This window comes from Lissotriton helveticus, chromosome 5_1 (assembly GCF_964261635.1).
Source record: "Lissotriton helveticus chromosome 5_1, aLisHel1.1, whole genome shotgun sequence".
Lineage (NCBI taxonomy): Eukaryota > Metazoa > Chordata > Amphibia > Caudata > Salamandridae > Lissotriton > Lissotriton helveticus.
The window spans coordinates 361,061,856-361,074,016 of record NC_136065.1 but is presented as its reverse complement, the minus strand read 5'-3'; the positions used below and the strand labels follow the sequence as shown (position 1 = coordinate 361,074,016).

General features: G+C 46.2%; 1 protein-coding gene across 1 annotated transcript in view; it reads left to right on the top strand.

Annotated features, from left to right (window-relative positions):
- The window catches only part of LOC144753162 (uncharacterized), a 1,401,110-nt gene that overhangs the window by 1,061,309 nt on the left and 327,640 nt on the right, over positions 1–12,161 (top strand). Inside the window, exon 6 of the mRNA XM_078640932.1 lies at positions 7,497–7,619. Coding sequence (XP_078497058.1) covers positions 7,497–7,619 — 123 coding nt within the window. The remainder of the gene's footprint in view (positions 1–7,496; positions 7,620–12,161) is intronic.

Sequence of the window (12,161 nt, the reverse complement as noted above, 5' to 3'; positions counted from 1 at the left end):
AATATACATAACCATGAGGTACCAGGGCAAGAACAAAGCAAGGAGTCATGTGGTGAGCATGCAACAGGTCAGTGCACAAACGCTTCACAAGGCCAAGCTCGCCTGACATGAGATTGACGTCACACAACATTAACAAACTTTTACCTCAAAAGTTCTTCCAACTTTCATGGAGCTCAGTTTGCCTCTATAGCAACCTCATGGAACCTCAATGGTCCATCCCCCTCTCCACTGATGACACGTGCCACAATGCCTGTTCAGTGCCTCCATCATCATGAGTCTATATTCTTGTGCTAACCTCTCAGTCTTGGGATTGACATCAGCGTTGCATTCACAACAACCTGGAGCCCATTGAACCTGAAGGTGTCAGATCAGGGATGTGCCCTAAACACTGCTACTTGGCTTTCAGCAGAGTTGGGTTATTTTACCCTGGTACACCAACTGAACTTGCAGCGTTGGTTTACACGTTGATGTTTGTCTTGGAGCCACTGTATGCTTTTGTTGGAATTGACCCTGGTCCAGAGAAATATGTGCTTCATATGCCTTTGCAAGAGCCCTCTCTGTTGCAGAGCTGTTCCTCATCTCTCTGCCCTTTCTTAAATTCTAGATTAGATTCATAGTGTGTCTATTGTGCTGTGCCACATCTTTGTCATCAGGTCTTATAGCAGTAGTAATCAGGTTTTTTTACATTGGAAGGACTCCCCTCATTGCTGTCTAAGACTACCATTTTGGCTGGGGCGGCTCCTCCGTAATGGCGGAGGAGCGTCACCCCACTGGTCAGAGTCAGTCACAGAAAAATAAAAAAATATTAAAACAATGATATAATTTTATTTTTCTGTGAGGGGCTCTGTCAGATGGTGTTTGCATGACAGGCAGGAGTGGTGGTCACCTAGAAGTGCGCATGCAAGTTTGGCTGGCTGTCTTAGGCCGTACAAACAGACATGCGCACTTCTATTTCTCCAACCCACCTATGCTTACAGCCGGGATGGAGAAAAGCTGCAGGCTTCCAGGCAGTGTCTGAGCAGCAGACCAGGCCGCTCAGACCAATCCTGGTGCTGCTCTTATAGCATTAGAGCAGCGTCTGGATTTGGTGGGAGCCTGTGCCTTCCTAGAGACTGCAGGGAGTGAAGCACGAGGTGGCCGTCGGGGCAGCAAGAGGAAAGTTTTGGGGAAAAAAGGAGTATTCTGATTTTTGGACCAGCGCTAAAACAAATTGCCTCACAATATGTATTTGTAATTTGTCCGCTAGGATTTATCCACAAGGCACCAGCACCGATCTTTTCTGGCGTTCCACTGAACTTTGCTAGAAAGTACAGCATCAAAAACATGGCTTGAACATATTTAAAGTAAATGATTACATGTAACCTGATAATGCAGCCATCAAGAAGATTACAGCTGGTGACTGCAATTCTGGAAAAGAATCAAGATGAGTTATTATCATTTTTTATAGAACAAGCATTGGCATAGCCAATAGGTCTCGCTTTTGGGCCCTTATAAGTTTTAGTTATGCAGCACAATATCCTTGGTGCAACAACATCAACTGTTGAATGACTAAACACTTATAAGGTCCCAAAAGCGAGACCTATTGGCTATGCCAATGCTTGTTATTATCTGTTGTCTGAAATGTTTTTTTTTACTGGACACCAATGATTTCATGCAACAAATATTTGTAATAGGACATGAAAGAAAATGATAGGCTTTCTGAATATTCCTGGCTACCCAGGCAATGCATTACTTGAATGGAATGAATCCTGTAAAGTCAATGAAATAAGCTGATGCTTGTAAAAGAATACAAGGAAGCTTCTAAAACCCGTTCCTCAAGCAATGCCTTGACAGCTCAAACAACTGCCAAGCCAGGAATTCCACATACCAAAGCGAAAATCCATTTTTATTTTATTTTTTTTAAGGATTTGGCAATACAATGCCTGTTGTGTTTGTGCAACCAAACCTAAAACTTAGAAAAGGAAGAAAAAAAAGAAGAAATCGAGATTGGAACCCAGACCATATACAAATAAAATATAAAAGGTCTTAAGACCCCAAGTAACAAATAAGTATACATTGGACCTCACTTGCAAAACAAGTACATCCAGTTTCAACAACTTAGGGGGGTGAGGCCAGACACGAGATGCGATATAACACTGCTGCTGAAGCTCCGCCGTTAGGACCTGATCCTTTTGTGATCCTGGCGAGACAGGACCTTTAATGCTCCTCGGAGTGACCTGAGAGTTGCCCCTGCAATCAGCAGGCTGAACATAACCTCCCTTGGTGTAAAGACGGCGGATCCTGTTTCTGAAGGGCAATGACTTGCTACCTTGAAAAACAAAAGAGCAGCCACAAGTGACTGGTAATGAGACGGTTTCTCTGGGACATCTAATAAGAGGACTGAACCCCATTGGTGATTATGTGGCAGGGCCTTCGGGGATGGGGAGGGCACCACTGAAAAACAGCTTGAAGACGGGAAGATGTGCGGGGTCCTGGCCCAGCGTGAGCGAATGTGCAACATGCAGTGCGGCTGGAGCTGCCCCTGTTATGGCCAAGAGCTCGCCGGCCCCTGCAATATACGCTGCGGTGGTCGAGTGAACAGGCGCAGGAGTGCCGAGCATGTCCCAGAGAGGGCTCGGATTTACAACCAGCTGCTTTGGAAGAGAGCGAGCGAGTGAAGGAAGGGGGGACTGATGGCGAGAGAGGCAAAGACGGGCAATGCAAGGCTGCAATAAAGCGCGGAGTGGTGAAAGAGACGTGGAGCGGGAGAGAGAGGCAAAGAGTAACACAGAGAGAGAGAGGAAGAAGGAAGAAAACTGAGAGACACAAAGAAGGAAAGAAGAGCTGGGAGATCATGTCAAAGATAAAGAAGAACAGAGGGAGACAACATCGCAGAAAACAAGCAAAAGTGGCTGCCGCGTGTGAAAGTGAAACTGATCGCGATCAAGTGAACATGAATGAACAGGGGTGGGGGCGGGAAGAAGGGGAGGGGGTCGGGGAGGTGAGGGTATTCACGCGCAGCACGAAAGTGAAAATAAAGCTGATGAGGAGGGAGTGGGAGAAGGGAGGGGGTAGGGGAGAGGAAAGCCAGATGGCAGCTGTGCACGTCTCTGCAGGCTAGCGCATGCGCTGGCTCAGGCGAGACCTAAAAAAACAAGTTACTTGCAGATTCTGTTCCGAATTTATCACAAAAGTGTAATCTCATTTTGTGTTTTTTCAAATCTATAAATCTCACATTAAAACATTTGGGCCTTCCCAACTGCTAACAGGTTGCGTTTTGTGTGACATTTACATAAAAGTAATTATGATTAAGTAACTAAATATACATAGCTTTCACCCAGTAAAAGTACAATACATACATACCGTATTCGCGGATTACATTTCTAGTAGTGCTGTCAACACCTGTATTAGATATCAAAAGTTAATGTTAATCTATACTACTATTATAAAGAGAGAACAGAAACCTTTTGGCAAGGTAAACTCGGGAACCACAGCGCCAATCCACACACCCAATACATTGTTGTAATCCTCAGGGTGTGAAGATGGACATAGGCTGCACAAAATAAAAAAAAACGTAAATTAAAAAATTAAACTTTAAAAACAAAGTAGTCCCCTAAAAGTAGCGCCGGCCGCGACGTAGCGCTGTCCGCGACCTAGCGCTGCCCGCAACGTGCGTGATGACGACAGGCGGGGAGGAGCGGTGACGAGCAGCGAGGAGCGGCGGTGAAGTCCGGAGCGCGGGGAAGAGCGACGGCTCAGGTAAGGCAAAGGCAAAGGCGAGGCGGGAGGCGGTAGGCGGAGGCGGGAGGCGGAGGCGGGAGGGAGGCGGGAGGCGGTCTGAGCAATGTCGGGGCGGGCGGGGGCCGGGGCGGAAGTGCACCCAAGCCTGAAATGTTGCCCCCAGCCCCCTTCTGCCCCGGGCAACGCTGCCGCAATCCGGAAATGCTGCCCCCAGCCCCCTTCTGCCCCAGGCAACGCTGGGGCGGGCTGCTAGTATCACTGATGTGTGTAACTGGAGCAGGGTAAATTGTTATAGAAGAGCCCAATGTTAAGCCTCACTGCCTCACTGCTGCATTAATATGTTTAAATATCCGCTGAGGTTCCCATATCCTATGGATGGGATTAATGTTTCCATTGCATTCTCAGTTACTGTGCAAGGTTTGCTGGTAGCATCCCGGCTCGAATCCAACTATGACCTTGTGAGTACATGTTAATAATTAGTTACACTTTCTAATATGCTGCACTCAGGCTGCAAGTAGGAACTGTCACATTCCAAATGTAAACAAGCACTGGCAAAGCAGTGCATCTGGCTCTGGTTCGTAGTCCTTTGTCTATGCGCATTTTGTTTTGCCATGGATTTTGCAGAACTTTATTGTTGTGGGCGCTGCCAGACCTTTGTCAATGAATAATTCCAGATTTGTCAAGCACGACTCATCACCCCTAAGGGTATCCAGGCGCTGGTGGACGTTGGGAGATTAAGTGAGTTATTGCCCAGAGTCACATGATGCCGAACTGAGCTGCCGCCAGAGCCAGGGATCGAACAATGAGCTCTGCGCTCCGCTCAGGAGTCAGCCACTCTGCCCACTGCGCCACACCTCTCACCTCAATCTACAAACAAAAGGCTAAAAGCAAAAATATTTTTGGATCCCAAAAATCACACATTGCCATAGAAGCCCCTGGCACTGAGGTGAACATGTGTGTGTGTGTGTGTGTGTGTGTGTGTGTGTGCGTGCATGTGTGTGTGTGTGTGTGTGCGTGCGTGCATGCGTGTGGGTGTGTGTGTGTGTGTGTGTGTGCTCTCTTTGTGAAAGGTCATAATGCCATCACTCACTGTGACGTTATCCAATAGCTGAAGTGGCCTGACCCACTGCAGCATGCTGTATTTAGTAGTGGGCAATAGAAAAATGTGAATGATATAATAACAGACCAATGGAAGACAAAGATTCGCTGAAAGCCCTTATAAGTATATTATACATATCATTTTATTAAAATCTAAAATGTCTTGGCTAACATCAGAACTAAAAACTGGAATTGTCAGAAACATGCAGAAATATTTTTTATTTATAAATATTTGATCAGAAACCCGCCATTGATTCTCACAATCAAACTCAAGGCGATTCTTGAATATGCCACTGAATGTCCTGGTAAGGGCTATAGTAAACTTCTGCCTCTGCCATTGCCAGCTTATTTTTTTCTTATTAAACAAGGCATATAGGTTTATACATAACAATATAATACATACAATTATCAAAAATCCATATAAATCAATGTAGGCGGCACTTCAACCAATTTATTTTTCAAAACCTTATAAAAAGAGCTTCAATAAAGAGCAAATGTCACCTAAAGTGCATAGTTGAACACCTCAATGACCACTGCAACCTAATTGAATAACCTGTGGCCTGATATGATAAACTGGAAATTGTGCTGGTCAGTGCTTCACAAACAGGAACGCTGCCATGCCCCAGTACCATATGAACATCCAACCATATACCTCCTTAAAGAGCTCCACTAAAGTGCATATATCACCTAAAGTGCTTAATTCATGCACCCCAATAACAGCAGCTACATGATTAGATACCTTACAGTTTGGTATGATAAAGTGCCAATAATGCTTCTCCAAACTTAAGAAACTGGAATGGTACCCTACACCTATGCCGCATGGACATCCAACCCATAATACCCCAAGTGGTCATGTGTGACAGCATAGCAACTTTCTTACTCTGAGGCAAACATAACCCGTATTTTCATATAAGCCATTTTATTGATCTGATTATGATACCAAAGCTCCCTTTGGCTGACTATCTTTAACCTCCTACACCATTCAAAGAACGTAGATCCAGTAGTAGACTTCCAATATTTAGTAATAATCAAGCAAGCAACCACCATTGAGATACAAATCAAGTGTGCACCTTCTTACCTAAACAGGGAATCTGCAGCAGTGCCGCAGAGTGCCGAAAAGGGAGATGGTTCAACCTGTTGGCCTAGTCTAAGTGAAATCTGAACAAAGATGTTTCCAATAGTCTTCCAACACAGCACACAACAAAAAAACATGGTTCCAATCCCATCGTTGGTCACACCTGGGGCATTTCCCACTTACCGCCCAGACCATTTTATTAAGTCTTATAGGGGTGTGGTACATCGTCCAACCATTATAAAGCACCATCCTGTGAAAGTTGGCCCCTCTCACTGAGCTAAGGGTTTATTATTGTAAATCCAAGGACCATCTTTGGGGTATTGAGAGAGTATTGCATGGTGAAGGCTAATCAGCATCACCACATAATACTCCAGCTTCCTACAAAACCTGATTATCTGTGTGACCTTCAGCGCCTTACACTTCATTCATTTTTCACAGAACCCCAGTTTCTTGCAAACATACAATGCATAGAACCCATTTTCCCATCTCGGGGAACTCACCATGAGGTTTCAGTTAGAAAAATATTTATTTTACATTAAATCCTCTCAATTACGGGCCAACCTGTGTCTAAACACTGTTACTTCGTGAAGGCATCTGAATTGCAATGATGCACAGCTGTGTATGTGGACCTGGTGCTAATGTTTTCCCAGATGGCTAAGCAATATATTTCAAAAGATGAGCAGCAGACACAAGCAATATACATTTGATAAAAGAATGGAACACATTGTTGTGTTGTGAATGGGACAGCTGATGAGCCTACTCTATAGATATTGGACAGCTCAAGAACCGAGTACAACTTCTTGTAAACTCTGGCTAAGATTACAGGCAGAGCTGGGAGGGATATAAAGGTAGGAATTCAAGAATGTGTGCCATTAATGACCACAGGTCTGGGCAATATTATACCATTATAGACTGTTGGCAAGAGCAATGCCGACCCTTGGAGGGCGTTACTTGAGTGACTCAGGTTTATAACGAGGCAGAAAGGCTGTAATGCTTTTAGGATATCCCAATCGCTGATGGAAATGCAATGGAGTTGTGTCTGTGTAGCGATTCACAGAACCAGTGAAAGTACTTGGTTGTTAGAGCCTGTGATTGTTGTGGTATGTGGGGACCACAGCTGACTAATATTCTGTTAGTGCTGCTGGTTAAGGGTGTGTTCTAAAAAAAACTATACATTTTGATTATCGCTGCCAGTATCAATGCTGTGTGTGAATTTACTCACGTAGGGAAACGTAGGGTTGAGATTAATTTGTAAGGTATAAATAAATATTTGTCACCTGAAATCACAGCCCCCTGGCAGACCCTTTGTTAGAGACAACCCCTTTTGTAGAGCCCGGGCAAAGGTAAGGGGTACACATATTTTCTTTGAGGAACAGTCACTTCCTGGTTATACTAATTCCAAGCAAATGCCCTGAATAAAACATAATCTGACTAAAACATCACTATAAATGAGTTGGTCTCTCATAGAAGCCTAGCAAACACTGCCAGTTTTTGCTTGTACTGAAACAGCACTGTATTGAATGGAATTGCCACTAAATGGCTTGCTAATGTTGCTGTCCTAATGCCTGCATCATAATAAGTCCTTTACTTTCTTGTTCCCCAGATGTCGATGAATGCCAGGTTCACAACGGGGGCTGCCAGCAGAGATGTGTCAACACCCTGGGCTCCTACTACTGCGAGTGCAAGCCAGGCTTCCGACTGCACACGGACGGCAGAACCTGCATTAGTAAGTGGGGCCTTCTGACACTAGGAATAGAACGTAAACTGTACAGTGTCTGCTGGAGGCATGTGTTGGAAACACCCATGCGTAGCACGTACAGAACTGTCAGCCTCCCTGTTAGACTAACACAGTTTTAAATCTCGCCTAAGCAGCGCTTGCGCTGTCTCTTCGAGACATGCTGTATTCAGAATGCGGGCTATAAACCCTGCCCATATTCCATTTTTTTAATTGGCTCTTTTGACTGTCTTTTGGAAATGCTTTTCTTTCTTTGTCTAATACCTTTAGTAGCCCTTCTGTAGTCCCTCCTTTTCTACTGTTTTACACTCCCATGAGGAGGCCCCCTGTTACATGTGATTTTACTCTGTACATTTTATTTCCAGTTTCTGAGCACTCTTTTCAAGTTCAAAAATTTGTATAGCGCACTACTCACCCAGAGGGTCTCAAGGCGCTTGAGGGAGGGTGGGTGTGTTACTTATCGAAAAGCCAGGTTTTTAGCTGCTTTCTGAAGGAGAGGTGGTTCTGTGTAAGGCGGAGGTGAGTGGGGAGAGAATTCCAGGTTTTGGCCGCTAAGTAGGAGAAGGATCTTCCTCCCATGGTGGATCTGTGGATGCGCGGAACTGCGGCAAGGGCTTGATTGTATGATCGTAGTTGGCGGGTGGGTGTGTAGAAGGAAAGTCGTGTGTTGAGGCATTCGGGTCCTAGGTCGTGGAGGGCCTTGTGTGCGTGGGTGAGGAGACGGAACGTTATTCTCTTGTTGACGGGGAGCCAGTGGAGGTCTTTCAGGTGACCGGAGATGTGAGCTTGACGTGGGATGTCCAGTATGAGTCTGGCTGAGGCGTTTTGGATGCGTTGGAGTTTTTTCTGTAGTTTGGCTGTGTTTCTGGCGTAAAGGGTATTTCCATAATCCAGTCGGCTAGTAACCAGTGCGTGGGTGACTGTCTTTCTTGTTTCGGTGGGGATCCAACGGAAGATTTTTTTGAGCATGCGTAGGATGTTAAAGCATGAAGATGAGATGGCGTTGACTTGTCTGGTCATCGAGAGGGAGGAGTCAAGGATGAAGCCCAGGTTACGTGCGTGATCTGTAGGTATGGGTGCAGTACCCAGGGCCGTTGGCCACCATGAGTCGTCCCAGGCAGAGGGGGATGATCCTAAGATGAGGACTTCTGTTTTGTCAGAGTTTAGTTTTAAACGGCTGTTCTTCATCCATTCGGCTACTTCTTTCATTCCTTTGTGTAGATTGGTTTTGGCGGTGTTTGGGTCTTTGGTGAGGGAGAGGATCAGCTGGGTGTCGTCTGCGTAGGAGATGATGTTGAGGTTGTGTTGTCGCGCGATGGATGCGAGGGGACTCATGTAAACGTTGAAGAGGGTGGGACTGAGTGATGATCCTTGTGGTACGCCGCAGATGACTTCGGTGGCCTCTGATTTGAATGGGGGGAGGCGGACTCTCTGGGTTCTTCCGGCAAGGAATGAGATGATCCAGTCTAAAGCATTTCCTTGTATTCTGACGTTGCTGAGGCGTTATATGAGGGTGCTATGACAGACTGTGTCGAAGGCGGCTGAGAGGTCAAGTAGGATTAGGGCAACTGTTTCTCCGTTGTCCAGTAGCGTTCGGATGTCGTCTGTAGCAGCTATAAGGGCGGTTTCGGTGCTGTGTTTGGCTCGGAAGCCGGACTGTGAGGGTTCGAGGTAGTTGTTGGATTCAAGGAAGGCGGCGAGCTGATTATTGATGGCTTTCTCAATGACTTTAGCAGGGAATGGGAGGAGTGAGATGGGGCGGTAGTTCTTAAGTTCAGAGGGGTCTGCTGTGGGTTTCTTCAGAAGGGCGTTGAGTTCGGCGTGTTTCCAGCTTTCCGGGAAGGTAGCGTAGTTGAGGGAACAGTTGATGACATCGCGGAGATGGGGTGCGATGATGGAGTCTGCTTTGTTGAAGATGTGGTGGGGACATGGGTCGGTTGGTGAACCTGAGTGGATGGAGTTCATCAGGCGGATGGTGTCTTCAGTAGTGATTGGGTTCCAGGCGCAAAGGTTGTGAGAGTGCTGTTTTGGTTCGGGGGTGGGTGGAGTGGTCTGTTCTTCGGACTGGTTTTCAAAGCTGTTATGTATGTCGGCGATTTTGTTGTGGAAGAAAGAGGATAAAGAGTCGCAGAGGTCTTGGGAGGGAGTGATGTCGTTGGTGCCGGCGGTGGGGTTGGTAAATTCTTTGACGATGTTGAATAATTCCTTGCTGTTGTGGGCGTTGTTGGTGAGTCGATCCTTGAGTGCTGATTTCTTAGTGGAACGGATCAATTGGTGGTGTTTGCGGGTGGCGTCCTTGAAGGCGGTCAGGTTATCAGTGGTTGGGTTTTTTCTCCAGGTTTTCTCGAGGGTACGACATACCTTCTTGGATTTCTTAAGGGCATCGTTGAACCAGGGGGCCTTTTTGTTACCTTGTTTGATCTGGTGGTTTTTCAAGGGTGCTAATTCATCAGCGCTGTGGGTGATCCATTGTGTGAGTTTGTTGGCAGCTTGGTTTGGGTCCGATGATATGGCAGGCGGGTTTTGGTTAAGCGATGTGAAGAGTTGGTCGGTGGTAATTTTGTTCCAGTTTCTTCGAGGAATGGGATGTGGGGGGTTGTGGGTCGTGGTCTTTTTGTAGCTGAAGTGGACGCAGCTGTGGTCCGTCCAATGGAGAGCTGTGGTGTGATCGAAGGAGATGTGTTTGCTGGAGGTGAAGATAGGGTCGAGCGTGTGTCCGGCTAAGTGGGTGGGGGTGTCAACAAGTTCTATGAGTCCGAGATTGGCCAGGTTGTCCAGAAGGGTGTTGGTGTTGCTGTCGTTTTTCTTTTCCAGGTGGAAGTTGAGGTCTCCCAGTAGAATGTAGTTCTCGGATGTGAGGGCATGTGGGCTGATGAAGTCAGTGATGTCTTCGTTGAATTGTGTGCGGGTTCCTGGTGGTCTGTAGATGAGGGTGCCTCTAAGTGTGGTCCTGGGGTCGGTGTGGATCTGGAAGTGAAGATGTTCGGCGGTCGCAAGGTTATCGTCGGAGCTGGTCGTGATTTGGATGGTGTTCTTATGGACGATGGCGATGCCTCCTCTTGTTTGGTTGGTGCGGTCTTTTCGGATGATCTTGTAAGCGTCCGGGATGGCTATGGCGATGTCGGGCGCGGATGAGGCGTTCATCCAGGTTTCTGTAATGAATCTCTTTTCTGAATGACTTTATGTAATGACTTTCTTTTCTGAATGACTTCTTCGTCGTAGCCGGAGTTGCAAGCACGACAGCTATGCACTACCCCCACCGCACTTACCCCACGGCACTTCCCCGACACGCTCTCTCTTCAGGCTGCAGCTGCCTTCTCCTCCTCCCTCCTGCTTGTTATTATTTATTTTCTGCTGGCTCTTTGGTGTGGTTTACCTTCGGCTCCCATCCGTGCCCCCAGCACCACCTCTCATCCATCATGTATTTTCGACAGTTTTTTTAATTAGTTTAGGTTTGTGTGTTTGAAATGCTGTTCTGCTGTCGTGCATAATATTAAAAAAATATTTTCCGAAACCTGAGACATACATTCTAGCCCCTCCACCTTGTGCCTGGTGCTGCTGTTCTCTACAGCAGGGCCACCGCAGCCACCATTCAGGGACAGGTTGGTAACGGCTGACTCTGTACCCGGCTTCCCTTCACCGGGATGCGGTGCACATAGTCTCTCTAGCAGGTATGTGTATTTTCCACAGTCGGAGTGAGTCCCACACACATTAGTGCCACTGAACAGAGTTTTCCAGTGAAGCTCTACTTTCGTTTTCTCATCTTTCTTTGAACAACATCGTTTTCCCTAGATGAGGAAGTGCACCATTCCTGGAGGTACTGAAATACCTGCTTGATGCTTAGCGTGGAAAACGTTTAATGTGATCCGGTCTGGTGGCTCAGTGGACTAATGCATCCACTACAGGGGCCTGTGTTCGACCTCATGGTCACAGGTTCAAATCCCGGTGGGTCCACTCAGCCTTTCATCCGTTTGAGGTCGATAAAGAGAGTACCATTGAGTTGGGTGACAATGTACATCTGTTATTTCAGCGCCAAGATACCCCGTTGCTGGGATGAACCTGCGCTTTACAAATACTTTTGTAAGGATATAAGCAATAGACATTAAAACAGTTCCCTTCCGGGCCCTGTAGTCATGCCCATAACTTTTCAGGCACAAACACTCATTGATTTCTGAATAATAAGTGTAAAAGCGTTAAGTTAACCATGTTGTTCTTGCTTGCATTTCAAATGCTTTAATTTTCCTTGCATTCTCTATGAGTGTTTGCTCTTTCCAGGATGGTTTTACTTTTTTTCCAGGCAGCAAATTACTATTGCCTCCCCTCCCTCATAGCAAATTTTCCATTTTCTGGTTCTCTAGAACCACATGGTCATCTGAATGATAATGGGACTATGCAAATTTGACTACTCCACTGCAAATAAAGAAAACAAAAGTAAAAACATTGTCACTTTCAATGCCAACACGTTCACAAATGAAAGACAGATTGTATTGCAAATGCTTGTTATTTTAGGTCTCAGTTTAGGCAGACTATTTC